This window comes from Medicago truncatula, chromosome 1, assembly GCF_003473485.1.
Source record: "Medicago truncatula cultivar Jemalong A17 chromosome 1, MtrunA17r5.0-ANR, whole genome shotgun sequence".
NCBI lineage: Eukaryota > Viridiplantae > Streptophyta > Magnoliopsida > Fabales > Fabaceae > Medicago > Medicago truncatula.
In genome coordinates, this window is record NC_053042.1 from 34,785,376 (window position 1) to 34,812,156 (window position 26,781).

Here is a 26,781-nt window from a genome sequence, read left to right on the forward strand (position 1 = left end):
TTTTATTATGAATGCCAATATATCAATGGTCAAAGTTATGAGGTATTCTTGGGGTGCCAACCTAGTTGGGATGTTTAGTTATATCCTGATCTTCGCTTTTGATTCATCAAAAAAAAAAAAAAAAAATCAATGGTTAAAGTGGTACGGGACTCAGACACGTTAAGCAAGAAGTTATATGTTTAATCTTTTTTTCTTGTGTATGAAGAAAATTTAATTGGAGAAAAGAACAAGAGACTCAAACACTTTAAGCATGAGATTATATGTTTATTGCTTGTTTGGAATAGCGGTAGATTTGCATTTCTCACGTCTTGGGGCATATTTAACGTGAAAATGAAGAAGCTATATTTTGTAGCTTTAGAGAAAACGCACGTTAAGCTTGTATTCACCGCAAAAACAAACAGGAACTTAATCTTTGTTTCTTGTGTATGAAGAAAATTCAATTTGAGAAAAAGACGACTCACTTATGTGTCTAGTAGGTTTTCTGACATAGATTAATCAATTTTATACTTATAAGATGGATATTGAAAAGAATATAATCATTATGAATTAAAAGATTATATTAAGAGAAGGTGTATAAAAGCTGCAATGAAAGGCCAGTGTTATGAGATGCCCACTTTTGGCCTGTATCATCCACCCATATAACAATACAATATAATACTATAATAAACATAGGCATTGATGTTATGTTCTATAGCTTAAATTGTAGGGAGATGCTTTGAAAACATTTTGCCATTTCTGAATTTTTGTACTATACAAAGCTATAAATTGGGCAATGCCATTCACTTTCACCAACTGGAATCTTTGACGTACTTTCATGTTCAATGTATTAGCATATCAATAGCAAATGGTATCCCTTCATCAATGTCAAACATTAATGATATTTTGGATTCATTTATTCCGTACCCACGTGAATGATGGTTGAACTGATCATGACTTGAGTTTACAACTATTTGTGGAATGTCATGTCTGATTATGTATTTCAATAGTGGCTGTTTTTTTATTTGTCGGTGGTAGAAGAAGTGACAAGCTACACGGAAAGTCGAAAACTCATATACATGTAACTGTAAGGTTTTGAATTTGAAATGTCTAGTCTAATAATATTGTCATCGTCAGTTGAATTAGGCTTTATGGAGGATAGTAGTTTTTGTTTTGTAGATAGTTGAAATGACAATAACTATTGAAAACTTACTCATTAACACAAGTGGAGAAGTCGAGTTTGAATCTTGATCATTATGTCTAACTTAACAATTTTAATATTTTTATCATTGATCTTGAACTTGTGGACGGTATTAACCATTCTTAATTGTCTGGCTTTAATTTTTAATTAACATATTCATGCGGTATAGTTTATGTGTAAAAGAATTAGAACCATATGTGGATAACGCTATTTGTTTCCACATTATTAAAACTAGCGTGCAAGTTATTAAAATAACGTACAAATTGATAACGAATGATTGTAGTTGGTTGTTGAACATATCCAAAATATTTGGTAGTGATGATGTGGCTTAGTTTTGGGAAGTTTTGGAGGGTGTGGAGTTGGCTTGGGTCTATGGATTCAATCGGTCGAGCTTCATGTGGATTCGATCGGGTCGAGCTTCATGTGGATTTAATAGGAGAACGGTTCTTCTCCCATCTGTTTTTATTCATTCCCGTTAAAATAGTCGAGCGTATTTTCGGCGTGAGTTAACTTATACAGGTGTATTTTTCAACTGGGATGAGCAAAAACAGATGGGAGAAGAGTAATTCTCATTCAATAGCTTGAAACAAGTTTGATGGTCCTTCTCTAATTATTTGAGTAATGTTCGGCTCATATTCGTCATTTACTTTTAGATGATATTGTTGGAGTTTACATGAATGTTTCGATTAATCTAATAGTTTTTTTTTCTGGACTTCGATGCTCTTTTTGTTCAAAAAGGAAATAGCCTCTCCAATCCGAGAATATTTGAAAAAAAAATAGGATAAATGATGTGTTTGTTTTTTAGATTAATTAATAAATGGTATCAAACTTCAATTTTAGCTTTTCAAATTTTATCCTAATTTAAATAAATAATAGTTCCACTCCTCTCTATTCCCTTCCAACCAAACACACAAAGACAATGAGCATGTTTTTATTATTTGGTGCATAATATTTGTGTGTTTAGAAAAGAAATCAAATCTCCAACCTCAATGATGAAGAGCACCAGATTCAATTAATAAACAAAGCATAAAATTGAAAAAACAAATATTTCTTTACTTTCATAATTGCCAATGATTCGGATTTCATTTCTTACTTGAAAATTGCTTGGTTGTGAAGTGTTTGATTGAGAGTTTGGAGTACTTTTTTTGTCTGTATTTGTTGTGTCCTTTGTGAATTTAATCACGTTTGCCACACACTTGATGAGACAGCTTTTACTGTCTTTGATAGATTTTGAAATATCAAATATTCAAGGCAAGTAGTTAATTGAAATGATGGGAGTATAATATCCTTGTTGGGCATTCTTATTGTCCACATATTCTCTTTGAATCAAACCATAGAGGAAAAACATGTTAGCAGTATTAGCTAGCGTATTTGTCGACTGACCCTACAAATTAACATGAATCTTTTCAACATGTTTTGTCCTCACTCGTCACATATTTTTCGTGAAACTTTTCAGTAGGTCACCCATCCAAAGACTACTGCAAGTCAAGCATGCTTAATTGTGGAGTTCTTATAGAATGGACTACCAAAAAGAAGATGCATCTTGTTGATATAGGTAGTATCAAACAATTCTTAAAAGTCTTCCTTCAACCATACAGTCTCATACCTGCACGGCCTCAGAATCCCTCTCATTCCGGTGTGATTCGGTTCGTCTAGAAATTGTCGAAGCCGCTCATTGTCGTGCCTTGTGCACCGACGACCACTCCACGCGCCCTCGTCAGCCTTGGATGTTACAACATTAGTCTGGGGATTCTCCACAAAAGTAAAGTGTTGTGTGATTCTTTTATCGTAGTTATGGTATTCTATTTATAGTGTTTTTGGTTTGGAGTTAAAACATGTTTTCTTGCATTTGGAATCCAATTTTATCGTGACTTTCAAAAGCTCAAATTTTCAGCTTCTCTCCAAACGTACGTTTTTTACTTTCCCACCGCTAAAGCAAACAAACACTTACTATTTCACGGAATTGGTTTCCTTATATGAAAATTTGAAAATTGCGGTTTTTCTATCAAGTAATTTAGTCTAAAAATACAGTTATATGACATTTTTAAGGAACTTTCCATTAATTTAAAACATACCACATCATTTAAAACATATGAAATCACCGATTTTTAAAATGGTGAACCAAATCCAAAAACCGGTAAAAATAGACGGATAAAAATTGTCAAATTTTAATAGGCTGATTGATATCTATCATTCCAATGCAAACGTCGGTACTTTTATACAATTGTGTTATTTAAATATCAAAAATACAAACAATTAACGTGACTATGTTTATGTTTATCTTCATCTCATACTCTTTATCTTATCTTTATACAAGCACATTGAAATTTTGATGTCAAGGTATCACTTCTGAGTATCACCTCATCCTCTCGGTGTCTTTGCACACCATGTCACAATCTTTAAACTTTTGCATTGTCGCACCATTTTTCATTTTTCATTGCCCGGTTAACATAACATCGTATAAAATCACACAAATTGGGAAAATACGTGAGTGACTGAGATTTGGTGACTTTTCGCATCAAATTGATATCCCATTCTTCCACTACTAAGGTCTGTATTGTCATTTTTAACAGCTTTTCACATCAAATGCTTTTTATATTTAAATTATAAATTATCTAAATATTAAAATATTATTCTATCTAGTCTTACCACTATATATTTTAGCACACCAATTACTCCATGAACATTCTGTGAGCAACTTGGAATGCAGCCATTTTCATGGAAGGCATAAAACAGCTAAGGCCCTAAGGGTGTTGATCTCTCTACTCACACTTGGTTCAGAAAGTGGGACATCACGTAACAATCAATTGAAATAAGTGAAATGTGAAAGAAAAAAAATGAATTAAACAGAGAAAAAAAAATCCATGGTAATGAAATTGGCTTTCTGAAGTTTAAGAACGCAAAGGCTCTGATCCTTTTGTTTTCACCACTTGAAACATAAGTCTAGCAATTTAAAGATAGTTCCTAAAACCGTGCTAACATTCATACAAAAATAATAATTAAATAACAATAATACTTACTAGCCAATAATTTAATCTGAGTGAAGATAAAATTACAAAACTCAACTGAACCAGAGAGTGTACCCAGTCGAAACCTGGATGATCGAAGAATGGATACAGTGAAGAACCAGGAAACAACCCAAGACACTCTTTGAAGAGGGGTTGTACAGTGCTGCATCTAATAGGTTTTTGTTTTTAGAGCCTTCTTTGGTTGTCTTCTAGGAATGGAGTTTTTCATCCCAATGAAAAACAACAAAGCTCCAAAAAGAGCCATGTTCTGCAAGGAGTGATATTCAATAAGCAATTGCAACAACGTCACACAGGCTTAAACTAATTCTCAAATAAAAAACAATTCACTGCTCTGACCTGTGTAAATTTGATGAAAAGTTGAGTAAATTCTTTGTCCTCGTTGTCATAATTGTAAAAATCATAACGAATTGGAGTAGCAATCAACTGATGCAGAAGCTGCAACAACAAAAAGATAAAAAAAGAAAGATCAGAACTCAAAAAACTGAGCAAATAAGTTGAATGTGGAATCCATTAGAGAATCTGACTACAAACCAGCAGCAAAGCTCCGAAAGAGCTTCCAAATATGAAAAGAACCCCTCCAAGGCCCTTCAGAGCAATAGCCCCAGTAATTACAAGTTTAATCTGCACATCACATCAGTTATATTAGGGAACACTGGCATAGGAAATAATGAGCAAAAGGGAGGAAAACTCTACATGTAATGTTCATAATATCATCAGCAGACAATTTCATTTTTTATGCCAGATTGGCGATTTAGAATAATAATAGAAAAATGCAAAAAAAAAAACAAATGGACATGCAATCTCTACCGGCATACCGGTCTTTTCAATTTAATCTAACCACCTTGTCCTCATTATTCTTTTCCAAACGAGGCACATCCCTTGTACTTAATTGAAGGGTACAGTCATCATTCAAAAAATATTAATTTTCTGATGAAATTGTATGGCACAAATATTTATTGTGGAATTTTATGAATTTTAAATCAAAAACTAGTCCAGTGTTAAATGAAGGACAGATCATGTTTTTCTTAAAAAATTAACACGACATAAACATTCGTACAAACACACGGAGAGAGAGACTAACATCAATCTCTGGAAGTTGAAAGCCAACTTGAGAATGGATTCGATGTGCAAAGGAATCAAGCTTTGGCTTCAGTGCTTTTGCAGAAGGACCCCCCTCAACTCCAAATTCGTTATATCTATATAGCAAAGAACATAAGATACATAAGCAAAAAACTTCACTAAAGCATAAAAATAGAGGATGAAGAGAGAATAACTGTCAGGATTATTAAATAAGGAGTGTTTGAACAATTATAATATCAAATGGAAGAATCTTTTAGCTTATAGCCCTTAATCCGGCTTATAAAGTGCAATGCTAACAACATCAACTTTTGCAGACACGTAGAATGGTTCCTAAATCAAGTGCAATGGAAAGTGTCGTTATCATGAAGTTGTTTACACAAAAATTCAAAGTAATCTAATTCAGTAAGAATTAAAACATGGCCAAGGCAATGTATAATAGCACATTACACAGAACGGATGAGGTAGTAATCCACGTAATGGCATAGGCCTTCCAGCTCAAAAATTCAACAATAGAAAAAGTTTAGCAGGCTAACGTCGTGCTTCTTACATAAAAGAATGGTCTTGCTAATAGATGTCCAAATGCACTGGTTGAGAAACATATTGATCACTTAAAATGGCAAGTATTTAATATGATTATGATTCCATATATAGTGTTTTCCATTTCATTAAATACTATCTACTTTTGTTTCGATAATTAGTGTTCTGAATGGACTCAATAGCATTCTCCATAAGGAGTTATTGCATGTTTTATGCTTATATGCAAAAAAATATTACGATTTAAAAACAATTTACATATATTGTTCGGAAATAGCTTCTGGACTTATTGCCAAGGTGTTTTGACCAATAGACTCCTAGAAGTATTGAATGTGATGTAGGTGAAGGTTTTCAATGAAAATCAGTGAATGATAAAACATAGTGTGTACTGCAATTGGTTCATTGTGCGGTGATTTAGTGTTAGTTAGCGGGCACCAAAGCAACTTTGTTATTAGGAACTGAGGAGTTTGTGGTCCATCATATGCATGCGTTTACAATTCACATAGCAATATTGATCCTCCTAAAAAATGTTCATCCACAATAACATAATGAAAGAGATGAATCATGAATTTAACAATCACCCTTGAATTCAATGTCATCCATTGTTTAATAATATGAATGGCATTATCACACTATGCCAAGCTAACATGTTAGCCGATAATAACATATAGTCAATCTCAATCCAACAAACCGCATACCATATCCAGACAAGAATAGCCAACAGCTATAACAAAGTTATTAAATTTCAATACAGAAGAAAATGCAAGGTTAGGTTTCCTACAAAAGATTTGCAGCAGTTTCATTCGTTCCCGGACGGAAACAGTAAACTCGGTAACCTCGAAAAGCAACATAATCGCTTGTTTCTATCTTAAACTCGGTATCCTGCTCAAGTACCATCTAATTCGGGACCAATCCTAGCATCCACTAGCAGACCCAATTGAAACAAGTGCAAAGCCTTGTATGGACTGACCCAACACTCAGAGGAATGGAACCTCATACCTATAGAGGAGCATATCCCAAGCCTACACCACCGGGTCTACCTAACCCACAACGAAATTGTTTGATTTCGTGTTACTAAGATGTTTCAAAAAGTAATAAAAAACATGAATCTGGTTCTTTGCACTTTAACCAAGTAAAAACATAACTTGTTCATGTTAAAATTTGAATCAAATAGTAACATTTTATATGAAAAATGTCACTGAACAAAAACAAAAACAAAAACATAGATCTAATCAAATAGTTAACAAAGAAACAAGGTTTTAAACCTTAAACATAACGGATCCAACAACCTTAACAAGTCAACAATCAAATCTATAGAAGAAGAAAAAAAACATAATCAGAATTCAGAAACTAACTCTAATTTCTTAAAAAGAAATAAAAAAAGAAAAATTAAACGCTACAAATAGAAATCAATGAAGAGTGAAAAAGGAAGGGAGGAACTAACTCTTGGTAAGCAGAGAGAATGAAAATGGAAGCGAAGAGAACTCTTCCGAGAAAGGAAGAGAAAGCCATTGTTGTTGTTGTTCCTCTTTGTTGCTAAGAAGAGGAAATCTAGGGTGAAGTATGAAAATTGTTTGTTTTTCTGAATAGAAAGAGAGAAAGAAGAGAAAGGAAATAAATAGTAATATTTTTTGAAAGTAAAGAGGGATGATGATGGTATGATTTTGAAAGCTCGAGATCTCCTTTCGTGACAACTGGGCATTTTAAGTCCCACATGGCCCATCGGGCCCCATGTACCCGACAAAATGTCTGCAGCATAAAAATACATTATTTTTTTTATCATTTAATTTAATCTATGTTTGCTATGATTTATTTCTTTCAATATATACTAAGATCAAGTGCAATGGCTTATTGAAAGTGCCTTTCAACATGTTGAATCATTGGAATGGGGGTGAAAAAAAAAATTGAGTTGGAGGAAAGAGATGATGAAGATGTTCAACTAGTTGAAAGCCTGACCCAAACAGACACGTGGCTCGACGCGAATGGCTGAAACAGGCGCGTGAGATGCACGCGCCCGCGTGAGAGACCGGAAACGCAGAGAGAGAAAGAGAAATGGATAAATGTTGTGACACTTGACATGTTACGATTGGCTGCTTGGGTTTTTATCTTCTTAATAATTTGGACTCAATTATTTCGTTGCAGATATTTTTTATTTTTTTTTTATCAAAATTCGTGATTTTTTTTCTTTCTTTACAAATAGAGACTTGGATCATTTGATTTGGACACAGAAAAAAACCAAGTTTTTCACTCTCTTAATCTTATTATTAGATTTTCTTTTGAAGTTTTAGTCTTTACTTAGTGAAATGGATCCCAATAATAATCAATAATTTTTAATTATAATCGATAATTGTAATTTTATTTAATTATAAAAAAAAATATAAAATTAAATAAGAATAAGAAATAAAAGGTGGTGGGGTAGAGCGTTGAATGAAAAAAACTATTGGAGAGGTAAAAATTGAATGGATGTTGAATTAAGAGAGAGAAAATGATGTGGAGTGTTGGAAATTGAAAAAGTGGGTGTTGAGGGTTGTTGAAAATTTTAAAATATTGTAAATGGTCTAAGACTTACTATATTGATACTTAGTTCGATCATATTTATACAAAATAATTATTTTTTAGATTTAAGATATAACGATGTGACTAGTTTATATTAAAGATTTATATATACATATATACATATATATACATATATATATATATATATATATATATATATATATATATATATATATATATATATATATATATATATATATATATATATATGTGAGTTATTTAAAAAATAATTTTTTTTATATATCCAACAAGCCGGCCTAGTTTTCTCTTACAATTTCTTCATTGAGGGGTGGTTTTGGGTCAATTTTTGACCTGAGATCATCTCTCTTCATCTTTTTCTCTTTATTTTAATCTAAATAAGTGATTTTCACATAGATCTATGTTTTTTTTCTTTGTAATTTCATCATTTAAGTGTGGTGATTTGTTGTTCGTCGTCTTGTGCGCGTTGTTTGATTTTCCGTCTTCGTGCGGTGTTCATTTGATTCATATTGAAAGATCGATTGTTCAATCAAATATTTGGGCGTCAACGTTGCAGATTCGGAGGCAATGGATATTCCGATCACTTTAATTTCATCATATATTTTTGTAGACATTATGTTGTTATATACTATTAACTATGATGTTGTGAGTTTGTTCGCAGATTCATTCTTTACGTTTTTAGCGGTGTTGAATGATGTAATCTCTCGATTTGAATGAATGAATATCATTTTGTTTTTGTCAAAAAAAAATTGTTTTTATAAACTTATATGAGTCTCACCATATTGTGGGGACCTTTTAATGTTATTCAATAGAGACATTATATTAATTAATGTTTATATTTTGAAAATATTAATGAGTTTCCACATTAAATGACCATTATGCACATAAAATTAAGGATATCATGATTTTAAAGAGGATGATATGATTATGAAATTTTGTTGTACTTCAACTTTCATATATTGTTAGTAGATGATCATTATGCAAATAAAATTAAGGATATCATAAATTTTAAAGAGGACGATTATAAAATTTTGTTGTACTTCAACTTTCATATATTGTTAGTAGACTAGTACCTATACGAGTCTTATCTCTAATACCTTACCTTCTTCTTATCTTCTTATACGAGCAAAATCTTTACCTTGCCACCATAAAACATGCCAACCATATAAGAGAAATACTACTGTTCAGCATTGTCCTTTGTTATTACTTTAGAAACTTATTGCAGATTGCCAAAGAGTTACTCCAGTAGTTCACAATCTTTTTATATCTTCTCTTCCCGTTTTGGCATTTTTCATCTTATTTTCTTTGTCATGGATGTCTCTAAAATCAAACGATCTAGTCTTAACCGTCCGATCTACCCGCTACCCAATATAGCCGCCACCCGACAAAACCGAGCACCTACCTGGGCGGAGATGAGTGTCTATTTGTCTTCAACGATTATCGTCAATTTTTATTTTTTCCCCGAAATCGACCGATGCTCTATCCTAATGGAGCCTTCAAGCTCAATTTATCTACTATTGGCTTCAAGGGCCTTTTAAGAGACTCCTCAGAACGTTGGATCAAACAATATGCACAGAATACTAGTCATTGTGCTACTTAGTGTTGAGATGTGGTTTATATTGGATAAAATGGAGATAACATAAGGTGGTAGAGTTATAAACCTTGTGATGGAAAGTGACTTTAACGCTTTAATTGACATGGCCACTCAGTGGCATTGTCAGGACCCAGGGTTAGGGGTTCAAACTTTCGAACTTTCAAATTTTCATCATGAATGTGTATATTGTTGCCGTATTGATCTTTCAATGTATCAAAATTGCAAATACATTCATAAATGTCTCTTTTATTAGTTATTTTAATCGTCGAATTAGTTTTTCGACAATCAATTTTCTTCTAGAATATGTTTTGTCATTGTCCAATTTATCTATAAAATTACTAAAAACACATATGCACTAAGGATGTGTCTGCAATTTTGATACATTTAGAGAGTATGATAAGAGTGTCTCACACACATTCATGACACGAAAACTAAAGAGATATAATCAAATATTTAAATCTGTAAAAAAGAGAAAGTAGAGGTGCAGAAGTGAAACAGTCTTTAAGATAAGGGTGCAAACTCAAATTTTCAGGAAATTCAAAGTTGAAATTGGAAAGATTTGTAGGTGTAATTTTAAGAACCTAGGGGGTTCAGCTACGTCCCCTGAGATGCATGTAGCTCCGCCAATGTGGCCACTTACATGGCGACAAACAATCATACTTTACCAACTCTAGTGTAATGAATTCGAGAAAAACAATTGACATGTCAATTTCAAGCATACTTTACGTAAGGAAAACTGTTGTGCATCCTAACTTGCAAACTTTGTTAGACTTAAACAATAAACTTACTAAATGTCCATAACTTTCCTCGAGATAAATTAAAAATTTTCTTAGTTGATGATATTTTCAAAGTCTTTTCTCCATGATTGTTAGATATTTTTGTTTCTTCTTTGGGTCAAAGGAGTCACAAATCCTCTCCTAACATCAGAGGGCTCTACCAAATCTTAACCATTTATTTTATTCAGTTGTTTGCGGTCAACAACATGGTATCATAGATTGATGATTTTGATTAGAGCATGACAAACATACATGAGGAGAAAAGTTAGAGACGGTCTAAATCCGCCTAAATGCCATATTTTATAAAAAATAAAAATAAATTAAATGGGTACTTTACTAGTAACTACTAACATGTGATGAATTCCTTTGAAAAAAAGTGATTATTGTAAATTAGTGTAATCCTCTTGACCAAAAAATATATAAAAATTATTGTAATCACACAACGAATGAAGACGTTCTTCATAATTCTATTGACAACTTAGTCTCTTTAATATAATGATTTAGCACTAATTGTCTCAAATATAAAATTGTAGTTTTTTTGTTTTGTTTTGAAAATTTAGGTTTATTTTTGTAAAGTATTAAATTGACTTGCAAAAAATTAGGAAGAACCAAATTAATTCTTTCTTAAAAAAAAAAAAAAAAACAGAAACTTATTGTTATTTTTGGGCGTATTGTTGCAAAACCGTGTGTGAAAGAACATAGTTACAGAGGATAGGCAAAGGCGGTGTGTTATTTCTCTTTGCATTGCAACTCTTCCGAGCGAGAGAGAACGAACTGCGTGACCTCACTTCTCAATGAACACTCGTTATGTCAAACAACTCCTCCGCAATATCTGTAACTTCCTTTTTCTCACTCCTTTCACCTTTTTCCATTTCTTCATAACTTGTTTATAATTGCATGTTATAATATATTTTGATTTTAAAGATGATTACATCTATGTCTATGTATGTAGAATTATCAAAACAATTAGAATAATTTGATACTCTTGTTACATTTCCCTGATTAGTACCAAATATGGTGATGGTAATTAGAGAACACAAAATTATGTATTACTACTGATTTTAATTTGTGAAATAGGATTATATTATAGAAGATGGAGGGTAGTCCAAGAGGATTTTGATTTCAATGATTTTTTTTAGATATGATGACTTTGGTGTGTTTGATTCGCAACATAGTAAGTATTGGACGGAATAATACAGACGGTACATAACTATAACTGTACTTGAGAGAGATAGAGTTTCACGTTGGAACATAAAAAGGGTATTTGACATTGTTTGATCTTGTAGCTAACCTTACCAAGTGAAACTATTGTTTTTGTTGTTTTAATTAGTGTCATCGATGGCAGAAAGCCAAAAATCCACAATTTTAACCCGCCATCTCTATTCTCTGCCATAAAATGCATTGTTGTTAAGTAGTGGCTTTAACAATGCTATACATAGTGGAATTTGAACAAATCACTATTGTTTTGCGATATGCTATTAGTACAAAATGACGTCAAATAGCGGCAATATAGCATTATTGAGTAGAGGAGTTTGAACAAACTGCTATTTTCTGCGATTCGCTATTGACCACACTGATAAAACGCCACAGCTCTGCTATTCTTGAAAAATTTGCTGTGGTGGTTGTAAAAAAATTCTCCACCGCAATATGCAATGGTGCCGTCATGGCTACATATTAGAGTTTGCATAGACACCTCTAAGATTAGGCGTGTCGCGGTGTCGGACACACATCGGTGTCTGACACTCGTACGACACATGTTGGACTAACTCAAATCCGTGTCCCAAAAATTAGTTTTTTCTTCTTCTTTGCTTCGACACTTCTTGAATCGGGGTCTGACACCTGTTTGACACTCATACATCACGTGTCGGACAACTCGGACAAGTGTCCCAATTTGTTTTCTTTGCTTCGATACACTTTGGGCACATCTTAGACATATATCTACAAGATTAACAATGTGTGGAAGCAGTGTTGATCAATGAGGGGGGGATTAAAGACATTAAGTTTTTTAACAACATTTTATTCTTTTTCTTCTTCAAAAAACATCTTAATCTTTTTTGTTAGTAGATGGATAAAAAAGGTCAAATACTATTCAATCTTGTTTTAGAAACTTGTAAAGAAAGAAATTGTTCAATTTAGATGCCCGTGTATATATTTTGATTCTCGATTTAGATCTTTTATCAATAATAATATTTGATTTAATTATAATAAATTAATAAATATATATGCAGCGGTGTCGGTGTCCTATGTTTTTTACATTAGCGGTGTTGACGTGTCAGTGTCGTGTCAGGTGTCCGTGTGAGTCTGCTCAATAGTATTTGACAACATAAGCTGTAATACTAATCCTTGCAACATAGTCTGAAACATTTTGCAAATAATCATTTCACATAGTTATTAGGTGTGGTAGAACGTCAATAACTTTTGTTCAAGAGAGGGCCTGCCACTGATTTGGACCTTGAGGAAGCCCTCGGGACCCCCATGATAACAGAGGAAGAAGGGATGGGAAAACAAGTAGAGACAGCATTATTGGGTTTGAACCATATCTAGATATGGGGTAAGAATTCCTAGTTATGTGGGGGTAAGAATTCCTAGTTATATGTTTCACTACTCTATTAACTAAGTTTCCTCTCGGCGTTTATGCAAGAGAAGGGATGCATGGCTTGTCTCCAACATGAGTTTTTTGTTATAAATCTTGTCACTGCTGATGCAGTAATATCTTACCCAAAGGTTTAAGAAGAACTGATATCACCAAATGTCTTATTAGAATGGTTCCCATACACAGTATTCATGTCTATTTTCTTTATTCAATGTGCAGATTGTACTAAATATTTTCTCAATAGAGAAGAACCATATCGGAATTATATTCACAGTGTTTTTAACCGACTTCAATTGCAAAGGTCAAGAGCAGACAAGGTAGAAAAAGATAAGCTAAAAGATGAGCAAGAAAAAAGTCAGTTTTCTCTCAAGTCAAATGTTAAGAAAGCAGATGACAATAATGGGATTAGCAAATATAGTTCTGACGAGGAAGATCCATCAGACAATAAGTGGAAGTTAGAGCTGGCTTGGCTCACCAAGGCACTTGAACCAGCTCTGCAATTTTGTAGGTGGGCTCTGCCAACAGGTCTGTTAATATTAACTTCATAACATGTTTCATGTGATTGAGTTAGACACAGCCAGCATGACTGCAAATTGCAAGCACCTTTCTATAAATCATGTTAGCGGAATTTTCTGCATTTTCCATAAAAACTTGATCATATAATGTTCCAGTTTTCTTTATAATAACACAAGGTTGGCTCTGTTTTCCATGGTATGCAGGAGATGGTATTGGAGACAAAATTCCGCCAAATAATAGATCCCTTACAGAAATAATTGCCTACATCCAACGAAGCAAGATTGGAATCCAGGATTGGAGCTTGAGTGACCTTACAATTGGCTTGTATCTGATCTATCTTCGTCAAGCTTCCACATATCCATTTGAAGATGTCGAAGGCATCCAGATATCCTCAGAATCAATAGTAACTTCTGAAACTGTACTTTAGAGGCAGAGGGCACATAATGTCATGTGATATTGAAATCTTATCTGTTATGTTAGCATATCTCTACAAATTATTGTAGTTCACTATTCTTATCAATGTTGACTGGATTTCAGGTTCAAGATCTCATTTATCATATTGAGCTGGCTAAAGGCGCTTATAAGGATAATCCTGCAATTCTTGCAAGGACCAGCATGCTCCGAGAAAGTAATGTGATAAAATTTGTTAGCAACTCCAGTGTAATGAGGCCTGCATATTATATAGGGGTTGACCCCCGTAAAAAGCTAGTAATTTTGGGCATTCGTGGCACACATGCTCTATACGACCTTATCACTGATATTGTTTCCTCAAGTGATGGTGAAGTAACCTATGAAGGCTATTCAACGCACTTCGGAACTGCTGAATGTGCTCGTTGGTTTCTTCATCATGAGATTGGAAACATAAGAAAATATTTGCAGAAACACGAGGTGGAGATGGTCTTCATTTATCTGTTATGATTTTAGTTTCTTAGTTTAGCCGTTTTCTTGTCCAGACTGTGAGGTGTGGCTAACCCATTAACAGGGATTTAGGTTAAGACTTGTGGGTCATTCTCTGGGAGGTGCAATAGCTTCTTTATTAGCAATAATGATCCATAGAAAATCATCAAAGGAGCTGGGGTTTAGCCCTGACATTGTATCTGCTGTTGGATATGGAACCCCACCTTGTGTCTCCAAAGAACTTGCTGAAAGCTGCGCTGGATATGTAACAACAGTTGTGATGCAGGTGAGTGATTGAATTCCACAATGCCTTTATGACTTGATCTGGAAAAAAGGTCCTCAGATGTGTCTGGTTCTTTTTCCCAAGCTTTGTCTGTATTTAGCTATTGGGCTTCCCTTTTGATCTCTTGTTTTTCGATATCTGTTCAGGATGATATTGTACCAAGATTAAGTGTAGCTTCACTATCAAGACTGAGAAATGAAATTCTTCAAACTGATTGGTAAGGAACATTTAGTTTATTATCTTGAACTGAGAACCTCCCTTATTGTTCCTTTAGAGAATAGGACATGAAGTAAATCACTAATGGATCAACTGCAATTATGTTATTAAATGTTTCAATATATTTCATTATATGATCAAGTTACTCCAGGAGTAACTTTGAGTAGAGTAGTAACACTTAACACTTAACCACTCATTATAAACAATGAATTTCACCAATTCAATTGTTGATTGTTGTCATATTATATTAACGATCGAGCACACTAAATTTCATATAAATGTGAAATTTATAGCTATATAGTTTACAGCTAACATTTATTTATATTTTTAAAAACTTATTGTACATTCATTTGGTGAAGGATCAAACACTTTTAAATTTTGTAAAAATAGCTGGAGTTTATCTATTTAATAAAATATTTTGATTTAACAGTTAGATTGGTGAAATTCAATATTTATAATGGGTTGTTAAGCAGAGCAACTCTCTCCCAAGTTACTCTTGAAGTAATTTGGTCCCTCCTCTCTTACTCCTGCAATTTTCTTCATCACACATGTGAGTTTTGTTTAGTTTGATGAATGGGAAACTCCATTTATTGGAAGGTGGTACTTGCTAAAAGGGATAGGGGGGTGAAAATGGGTGAATGATTACTGAATATTCCAAGCAGAGACCTTGTACAAACTCTAGAGCTTAAATATCTAAAATCTAGTAGGTAACAAGGGATTCAAGTCTTCTAAAGCTTTATATGTATTTGGCAGTTAGCTGGCAAAATCTCTGATCAAATGATATGATTTCCTTCAGGATGAGTGTCATTGAGAAAGAAGACCGGAAAAGATTAACAGATTTAGTTACAAATGCAAAGCAGGCGGTGTCTTCTGTGCAAGATGTAGCTCAAAAAATTGCTGATTATGCCAATTTCAGGAGAAACAAAAGTCCATCTGGTAAACGTTTCTCTTCTGGTCCAGAACGTTAATCTTCTCTGAAATTTGATAATATATCCTTCTTACACAGTGCCATCATTTCAAAACCTTTACAAATGTCACAGAGCCTGCAGCTCAGTGGCCTTCCTATAAATTATATTTTTGGAGGGTAAAGTTATATTATTTTCTTCAGAGTTCAATGCCTCAAATAATCTATGCTATTTGTAGCTTTTCCCATTTTCAACAAACCCTCTCTTTGAAAATAAAATAATAATAGTAATAAAAAAAGTCTAGCGTACATCATCACTTCACCTTGTTTCTTTATCATGCAATGATTCCTTCATTGGTGTCACTTCTTTAGAGAGAACTGTTTTTTTCATACCAGTCAGGCCATGTACAGAGGAGGAACTGCATTTCCCACTCTACTCGTATAAAAGAAACAATAACGATTTGCCATTACCTATGTTGATGATCCATCAAACCTCTTGTGGATAAAAGTTTTGGTGCATACAGTAGTTTAAGTAGCAAGAAACAGATATATGCATATTTAGGCATCAGAATATGGTTTATTTGAGCATAAAAAACCTAGTTACTTTGATAATTGATAGTAGATATTACAGAACATTTGCATATAAAAATAAACAAATTGTACATTAAACTTGTGCTTGATTTGAGTAGCTTTTCTCTCATGATCCTCCTCCTATCATAAACTGTTTTGGTTGGTGTTAACAGTTGATCCCGTTAAAGAGTTGCCAGTTGCTAGAGAAGCACCTTTGCCCCCCAAAGAAGTAAAGGAGAATTCAGATGTCCAGAAAATTGAGGAAACTAAACCTGCAGTGCCCGAGGAGTTGTTCATACCTGGGACTGTTTACTATCTGAAGAGGAACTTGGGATCCCAGAATGATGTTGGAAAGGAAGTTTACACCCTTTTGAAGAGGCAACCTGGGGAGCATTTCCAGAGGATAATCCTTTCTGGAAATTTCATCACAGACCACAAATGTGATAGCCACACTTACGCTTTGAGAGATGTTCTTAAAGGTTTGCCGTGGTATGGTGAGGAAGGTATCTTTCGATAACAGATATTTTAGTTATTTTTTCATTTTTAAACGATTCCATTTGAATGCAGTGAAACAGTAGTACAGTAATCTTAATAACTAGTTTCCTGCACTTAGAGGGTGTCTTACAGATCTGTAGTGTGTGTGGTGTCAGGAAGAGTAGCATAGTTGATTAGTAGCCGGGCAATTTATGTAAAATAAAATAGTTGTCCCTAATTCTGAAGCAATTAATAAATCATCGTTGGGTTTGTTTTCATAAGGCGAACATGTTGTGGTTCATGTTTTGAATTTGTATATATTCATGTTTTAGATCTCTGCTAGTGATCGGTGTGACTTGTGACTTTAAAGAGATGTATTTGATTTCCTTCATCCATGTATGTTTATCACTATTTGTGTGTTAAGTATTTCATTTTCTTTTAATTCACCGAACTATTTATATCTGTCTAAACTCAAGACTCAAGAGACGTATTTTCAGCCGGTAAAAGTATAGATTATTATAGAATAAAATGCAGCTCAAAGAAATGAGAGAATACAACTCAACCTAGATTTTAGTAAATCTTGTGTGAGACTGTTTCTATATTTGATTTGATGACACAACATTCAATGTGGGATACATTAGCAGTTGGGATCGCATGCTTACGTACTCCAACATGACTTGCTTGGTTGGATCGATCATGATGGTTAGGCTCATATGCACCTTTTAAAATAGTTGCAATGTTCCTTCAAAAAAATAGTTGTAATGTGTTTTCTAGTCTTGAAATGGAGGAATGTTTTGGATGTTTGCAACAGCAAAGTACTCTTTTGTCATACAAATACAAGACATATATTTGGAATGACAAATGTTAGTATGTCACTAATATATATTAGTGTTATGTCTGGGTGGAGATAGAACCTTCAATCTCTTTATCACTTCACTTCTTAATCCTCCACTACAACGTTGTATCCTCGTATGTGATTGAGTGTTGGGCAAAAAAGAGTCCGCAATAAATTAAGTTTAATGTTGCGAATATAAGAATGTTATGATGGATGAGTGAATAGATATACAAGACATGGAAGGTTTAAGAATGAATAGAAGAGAGAAAGTTGTGGCTGTACTAGCTCCTATAGTGAACAAGACAACAGATCTTGATTTTAGTGAACAAGACAACAAATCTTGATTTTAGTAGTTTGGATATGTGTGTGTGGTTCTATAGAAGTCCAAATAAGGAAAGTGGGTTAGATGCAGCAGAGACAGAAAATTTAAGTCAACTATACAAGATGATTTTGATTTGAATTACTTAAGACAGTTCTGAATAAGACATGATGACAATGTTTGATTTATGTTATAAAAGGCATTCTTGTTGTTAGTGTCTGTTTTTTTTGGGTCCTCAAGTACCTTACCACTTGCATTGCACTTTCTCTTTTTGCCAAGGACAATCTCCACTAGTCACTTTGCTGTTTTTTTTGAGTTGTTTTGACAATTATTATATATCTTGGCGAAATCATTGAAACATAAAGCAAAGGAAGAGTGGGTTCTTATGTAAGCATGTAATATTTTTGTTGTTAGCATATGAATAATTGACAAGAAATTCCTATGTTATTACCGACCTATTATTAGGAGAGCATGGTGACCAACCTATATGTTTCATATATGTGGTATTTTTTACTTAACTTCAGAAAGATGTCTACATAAGTTTTGGCTGTATTTGTAGTACCCTGCGGGCAGAGTATTGGGTATGGATTTCATGTCATAGCTTCTCTGGTGAAAAGTAGAAACAGTTATTTTGCATTATTTTTGAGTTTTAGTGGCCATCAAAATCATGCTATATGGTGGCATAGAAACATGCATGTTTCCATTTAATTGCAGAACTTAAAAAAAAGTATTTTTGTTTCTTTTTGAAATGATAATAGTATTCTACACCTATGATGGCCCTAACCTATTAGATTGATAATTGGTTATTTAATTCTAATATTCTTTTTCACGTATTTGAACTGGTGCAAATCATTCATCGCAGAGAATTTGTATGATGATCGTTTTGTTGTTGGTGGAATGAATATATACGATGGACTGTGTGGGCCTGGGGTAATCTTTGTGATATAGAATTTGGGAGAAACTCCACATTTCTAAAATTTATCGTTTTTAGAATTTATTTGTTCAGAAATGATATTCTCAGTTATTTGGTGGTTTTGGGGTGCCAACATAATTGATATTGCAATGCTGCCATGTGTATACATCTTTGCACTTTAATTTTTGTTTTAAAAAAACATTTTGTTCGGAAATGTATTTTCAGACAGTTAAAAATCACGTTTATTTCTTCTACATGTTTATATCTAAAGGGAGATATTATCCTAATATCTCAAAAAAAGCACGAGGTGCTAAACGTTACTCCGCATCCTAAATAAAAAAACAAAGCACGAGGTACTAATATCTAAAAGTTATTTTGCTAATTCTTGAAAATAAGAACTCAATGGAAAATGTAATATGTACTCTACTTTTTACTTTTACTAGTCGCACATCCTCACTTGTTGAGAATTGTTGTTCCCACATATAGTATGGCTGTGCCACACGAGTAAAATACCAAAATGCCCTTCGGCAGTTAACTGCTGAAGTTTTGAGTAAACCGGCGGCAGCATACTACCGAGGTTTTCCTCGGTAGTTAACTGCCGAGGAAATCTGGACATAACCAGAACGCAGAACCAGAACCTCCCATTTACAAAAAAACATTCAAAATTCTCAAATTCTCTCCAATCTTCACCAAATCCATTTTCACGAATTGCAAGCAAATCAAGTGCACATTATCACAAGTAAGTTGTGTCAATCATTTTAATGTTAATGTTAATTTGTTTATGTTAAGTTTTTTAAAAAAATTGAGTAGTTTGCATGTGGTTAGGTTTTATAAATGAATTGACAATTTCATCATTGCATGTGTAGTTTATGTATTGATAAATGAATGTAGATGTTGCCTATGTAGTTTAAATTATAATGTGGCTTTGAATGGTGGCAAATGAACACAATTTGAATATGTTTTATACTTTGCACACAAAGTGTTCGATAAAATGTCTCAATGACAATTTTATTGATTATTTAGTTAGTTTAGTTATGGAAATGATAGAAATGATGTTAATTATAGTTTGGTTAAGTTTATTTTGATTTTTTAGTTAGTTTAGGTTACACGAGAATTATGTTCATTTTAATGTTAATGTTAATTTGTTTATGTTTAGTTTAGGTTTAATGTGTTTATGTTTATGTTTATGTTTAGTTTAGTTTAGGTTTAATTATGTTTAGTTTAGTTTAGGTTTAATTAGGTTTATGTTTATGTTTAGTTTAGGTTTAATGTGTTTGATTAGGTTATTGAAATGATGTTAATTTTTTTTTTTTTTTTGTAGATATGGCCGATCAGGACTCCATTGATCCATCGAAGATGATTGGTGGTAGGCGTGCCATGACTCAGAGCCACCGCAAGGAGAGACAGAGCGGCCACATCCCAAAGAGGGGTAGAGGTCGGAGGGGAGATGGCTCAGGAAGCTCTCAGGCTACACAGCCTGTTGACCAGACTGGGGTGGAGTACCTGAACTATCAGGATCAGGTACAGCATGATGTGACGGATGGTGGATATGACCATGATCATATACCACATCAGCAGGATGCAGGAGACGAGGATGACATTGCAGCAGCTGCTGCACCGGAGGTGTTACCTACGGACCCTCCCTTTCCTGGTGGACCGACTGACTTGTCCTTGCTCCACTCTTATGCCGGTCATGTGGCGTTGCAGTATCTAAAAATTATTTTGCTAATTCTTGAAAATAAGAACTCAATGGAAAATGTAATATGTACTCTACTTTTTATTTTTACTAGTCGCACATCCTCACTTGTTTTACTTTTATTTTCAAAGGGTCTGTCTGAGATTTTGGAGGGGAGGCAAGAATTTTGAAAAAAAAGAAGGAAGAAGTGGAAGAAAGAGAAGATTTTGGAAGATGAGAACTTTGAAAAGTCTATTTGTTTTCATATACAAAACCATCTGAAAATTGAGAAACACAAAAATTATAGGAGTTTTGTGGGTTTTAAAGAACTTACATAAATTTTTCAAATTCATTCTATATTATTATAATACTCTTAAAAATAAAAATTGCATAAGTTATAAACATTAATTCATAACTGTCTACAAAAACATATCATCAAAAAATATGTAAGATTTATCTATACTTATCCTCAATCCCTCCCTCCCTCCTCCTTATCCTCCAAACCCTCAAAGAGACCCTAAAAGAGTGAGCTAAGGGGAGGGGGAAGAGAGCATTTTAATTGATAAGAGTGAGGGTTAGAAAAATTTAAGGGGGTGTGAGGCGGGGTGGGGTGGCGGGGGTGGGGGGCGTGGGGTTAGAAAGCATACCTTAATTCGTGATAGTCATACATAAAATGGATACAATGAATTGACTCATAGACAAGATATTTTGGACTATGATTCATCGAGAATATGATGATCAACACTAATGAAAATTGCTCTTCGCCCAACAAAAATTACTCACTTTCATACAAACTGACCAAAATAACCTCACGTGAGTTAGCTCACGTTTGGTAAGCTGGAGTATAACTTGCGTGAATTAACTCACGCTGAATTATAACTTACATGAGTTAACTTACGCTGGGTTATAACCTACATGAGTTAACTCACGCTTGGGTTATAACATACATGAGTTAACTCACGCTAGGTTATAACCTACGTGAGTTAACTCACACTGACTTAAGTTAGGTATCGAGCGTGACTTAAGTCACGTTGCATGTAACACCTGCGTGATGAAGGTGAGAAAAACACAAGAAGGGGGGTTGAATTGTGTTAGCTTTTTCTTCGATTTCTTCTAAGCTGAAAACACTGATCAGAAGCAAATAGAGTTCTACTTCTAAAGTGATGTTCAGAACTAAATGCAACGGATAAAATAGAGAGAGAGAGAGAGAGAGAGAGAGAGAGAGAGAGAGAGAGAGAGAAGAAAGACACAAAGCAATTATACAGATTCCTTCCACAAACCAGAAGTAGTCATGTCCCCTTGCACTTCCAAGGAGAGTTCACTAAAATGTAATATCTAATTACAACTGCTCACTGCTAAAACTAGCAAGAGACTTCAAATGCTTAAGAACAACTGCAAGAGACTTCCTATGCTCCTGAACACAATCAAGAGACTTCTAATGCTCAAGCACAATTGCAAGAGACTTCTAAATTCAAATAGAATTACACAGAAGATTGTTTGAGGTTGAACACTTGATATACAATCAGTGGTGTTCACAATACAAATCAGATACAAACTCTTTAAGACTCTAGAATTTCTAAGTTATGAACTTTAATAAGAAATTCTAAATGAACTTTTGATACAAAAAAATTTCAGAAGAGTTTTGGCGCTTTGAAATTGTTGTAGAGTCTTGCCAATCTCTAAGTCTTCATTCCTTTACATAGAGGTGTGAAAGAGACGTTGTGAATTTCTAGCACATCAAAATAGAGTCGTTTGAAGCTTTGATCAATCACCAATGATCTTTCGCCTGATATGGTTATTGTCCTATGAAGGATCAATTTCAAAACCATTCCAGTATGTAGGAACATTGTTGCAGGCAGAGCTGTTATCCTTGTCTTGTAGTAGAGACACAAACTTAGTAGTGGAGATAGTGGTTGTACACTTCGTACAATTGTACTATGTCAGCGCTATTCAAAGAACAAGCATCTAGTGCTTTCAAATCCTTTCAAAATAGCCTTTGCTTCACTCCTCTGATCTTTTGCAATGCTTGGACGAGATTGAATCCAATGAACAACCTTTTGAAACTTTAAGTCTTGCATCTCCTGATGAACTTTAGCTTTTGGTGATCTTGCTTCTGATGACGTCATCACTTCAGGAGTACTTTGACTTCAGGAGCACTTCTCTTCAGATGCTTCAAGTTTCCTCTTTGTTGATTCCTTAGCTCTCAATTTGCTCTTTCAGAACCTAATAATGATATCAATTTTTGTCTATGGTCATGTACACTTGAACAAATATTAACAAATCCAATTGACAATTTTTAATACCTTGTTATCATCAAAACTCTCAAAGGGTAATGTTAAACACATTTTATTCCAACACGTGAGTTAACTCATTCAGGGGTATTTTGGATAGTTCAGTTGAAAATGAGCGAAACTTGATTGGAGAAGAGTAATTTTCAACACTAATAACACTTCACAGTAGACAAGGCTAGTGAGACCCAAGGATGATTCCCAAAGGTCATTTCTTTAGGCCTCAAGTTGAGGGGCTTTTGGTTAGAAAGATCGTGATTCAGAGAAACTTCATATTTAAATTTTAAAAGATCCTCAATTTATCGGAGTGTATCTTCCAATAACATAAACTTATTGAAAGATACGTTCTGATCGACATAAACTTGATTTTCCCTAGTGATCGTACTTGATCAGAAGGTGACTGCCGGTGCTTTGAATGCGGCGGTTTAAGTGGTGGCAGAATGCGTCAAGAATGCCTCTTGGAACGGCGGGGGTGTGTACGTGCAGACACTTCGACACTTAAGTCAGTAGAGATCAGAGAATGAGGGTTTAGAGGGAACATGTGAAGAGATGGGTGGCTGCCGAGAAAGATTCGCGGGAACGTGTGAAGAGACGTTGCAGTTTGTTTGAACATGTCTCATTTGCTCCGTGCACCCCCTCGCGAGGAAGGGGTGTGTTGCGAGTAATTGTTATCAAATGCGGTATTTGAGCTTAAATTGTATCGGGCTTAAGTAAATGGACCTAAGATTCTTTTGACCGGTCCAGAACACCAAACATAAAAAATTGCAAAATTAATTTATATTTTATTCATTTTCTTTCATCTTATGTTGTTTCGGCTCACCTAATCTTTCCTCCCTTTCTTACCATTTTTACAAAACAAAGCACTATGTGTTAGCATGCTTAATGCACGTTCCTTCATATAGCATCACGATTGCTCTTTTTTCTCAACACGTTTGCGGCCGTATGTTGGGTTTGTCTAGAAAGAAGGACGTGGTTTAATTGTTTGATGTGAAACTCTTACTTAGGAAAATATTTAATGTATATATTATAAAAAATACGAAACCATATGAACGAATAATAACGTTCATGCATGAGTAGGCTCCTTGTGTAATTGGACTCGAGGATCAATCAAAAGCTTCGGAAAGGCATGTAGTAGTTAGTTAGGTCAGGTGGAAGATGAAAGCCAATAAAGTAGTAAGGCAAAATTGGGATTAGGGACATAATTTGATGTGACATCACCACGTTACTAAATTAAGGAAATATTGTCTTCCATCTTTAAGAAAATTAAGTTTAAAATCTATATAATAAGGCACATATATCAGTAATATATAATAATTACATATTTGTATTGCAAAAAAAAATTTGTAGATGGGTCGGCACCAAATTTAGGTAGCTTGTTTAAAACCGGCCTAAAATTTGTTGGAGAAATAGATTCTTACAAAGACAAAATTTGTTAGACCAATCTTGTTACACTTTGATCTTTTTGTCCAAAAGTTACAAACATTAAACCCTCACGTAAGATTAAAGAGTTATTCAGCAGTAACTTCAAACATTAAAGTCCACGAGTCTTAGCTCAACTGATAAAAAGTTGAAATTGTTAGATTAAATGTTATGATCAGCGTTAACCCCGACACTTTCACTTATGTGTGTGAGTTGATCTACCAAAAACTTAAAAGATTAAAATATTTTTTAAAATAAAAAAAATATTTTTGATGTCTTAGTTACAAACATTAGATATTTAATGTACTAAAAGTCGTATTCCAAAAAAAATAAAAATGTACTAAAAGTCTAATGTTTGTATTTATTGAAAAAAAGTGTATAATTTTTACAACTTATTATATCCAAGTGTCTAAGTTCTCGTGAGCTTAACTCAGTTGGTATGGACAATACATAAAATATGAATATAATAACTTAAAAGCAAGATAATATATTTCAAAAGAAAAAACAAGATAAATTTAGCCTTATATTTTTATATGAATATAATATATATTTCAAATGAGATTAAATTCAGCAATGAAATAAATGTGTATGAGTCATTGTGTGTGTATCCTCCTTAAGCTTTTTCCAGGTTGTCTCCACTCAATCACCGAATTTAATTGGTCATAGGAAAGTTCTCTTCTCACTTCATCTTTTTACAAGCAAGAGCAAATAATATATATTATCAACTATGACAAAATTTCATCTCTCTCATTTATCTGTTACTTTGAAGTGACAACCTAGCTAGCTCCCATTAATCTTGTAATTTATTAGTTCTTCTTATTAATATATAAATTAAAACCATCCCACATTTTATGGTTTAGCTTTGAAGAACTGCCCCCTCTTCAAACTACATTTTATTTTGTTTTAAATTGGAAAGTCTCTTGTGAATAAATTAGTATATGCAAAGTACCTTGAACTAGCTATATTTATTTCCATTATTTGTTTGTATATCTCTTGAAAATGAAAGCTTTCTTCAGATGTTTCTCAATCATTAAGCAAGACCATGTTCCTTTGTAGTTGGTATTATTTAGATCTTCAATACTTAGTTGGTATATTATGTAGTCGCTTTTGAGCTGCATCATCATATCATGGGTACATCTTTGAGATGTGGATTAATTAGTTTAACTAAAATATATTACATCTTAATTATGCCCCATTGTCTCATTAACAATCTTGCACATGCAGACTAATTATATATAAAATAAATTAGTTAACTCATCTTTAGTAGGTGCGTTGCTTAAAGACATAAAATTAATCAGTCAATTTATAAGTTCAAATATAGAGCTCTTATTAATTAGATGTAAAAATTAGTGAAAAAGAAAGAAAAAGAACCGACCAACATTTTGACATTTCACCGCGTTGGAGTACTTATGGACACATCGGAATAATGTAATTTTTGTAACAATCGTGTAACTTTTATTTCCTTTAAAAATGAAAACTTTTATTGAAAGAAATTGATCAAATTTATATCTTGGTCTTAGTTTATTACTTCATTAAATAAACATGTACAAATAATTCTATTCAGAGAATATTATAATAAACTTAAATTATTTTCAGCATTGCAAATTATTTATGGGTTGAAAATTATAAGTTGAATAGTGGTACAGATTATTATTCTATAGTGTGCTATATGTGTAAAGAACAATCTATGAATTATTTTCAGTATTATAATAAACTTAAATATATATATATATATATATATATATATATATATATATATATATATATAATAAACTAATATATATTTTCTTATAACAAAAAAATTATAAGTTGAATGCTGGTCCAAATTATTATTGTATAGTGTGCTATATATATGTGTAAAGAACAATCAATTTATTTTATTAATACACTTGAGATGAGACTTCTTCTAGATTTACTATATGACAAATTTTATGATACAGACTTAATATATTTGAGTGTATCGGTATACTTACTCTTTAAATTAATAGTTAAATAAGTTGTTTTTAAAAAAAAATATTATTTTTTATCTTTTATAATTATAATAATTAAATCCTATTCATAAAAAATGTCAACAAAATAAAATTATATATAAGAGGAAAATCCAAGCCCTAGATATCTGGCAATCATCATAAACGTGTGGCCCTCAGTGTCGGC

The 26,781-nt window shown here is 33.3% G+C and overlaps 2 protein-coding genes across 2 annotated transcripts; one reads left to right on the forward strand and one right to left on the reverse strand.

The window, feature by feature from the left end:
• Nucleotides 1-4,019: 4,019 nt before the first annotated feature.
• Nucleotides 4,020-7,459, reverse strand: LOC25484299 (uncharacterized). The gene is made up of 5 exons (XM_013613074.2): nucleotides 7,265-7,459; nucleotides 5,288-5,402; nucleotides 4,738-4,827; nucleotides 4,543-4,641; nucleotides 4,020-4,453 (listed from the first exon to the last, which is right to left on the reverse strand). The coding sequence occupies exons 1-5, from the start codon at nucleotides 7,330-7,332 to the stop codon at nucleotides 4,355-4,357; spliced, it is 471 nt and encodes a 156-aa protein (XP_013468528.1). The 5' UTR covers nucleotides 7,333-7,459; the 3' UTR covers nucleotides 4,020-4,354.
• Nucleotides 7,460-11,404: 3,945 nt separating this feature from the next.
• On the forward strand, nucleotides 11,405-17,511 carry LOC25484300 (uncharacterized). The gene is made up of 8 exons (XM_013613075.3): nucleotides 11,405-11,559; nucleotides 13,538-13,843; nucleotides 14,038-14,237; nucleotides 14,372-14,722; nucleotides 14,817-15,017; nucleotides 15,161-15,231; nucleotides 16,027-16,166; nucleotides 16,878-17,511. The coding sequence occupies exons 1-8, from the start codon at nucleotides 11,520-11,522 to the stop codon at nucleotides 17,219-17,221; spliced, it is 1,653 nt and encodes a 550-aa protein (XP_013468529.1). The 5' UTR covers nucleotides 11,405-11,519; the 3' UTR covers nucleotides 17,222-17,511.
• Nucleotides 17,512-26,781: the final 9,270 nt, after the last annotated feature.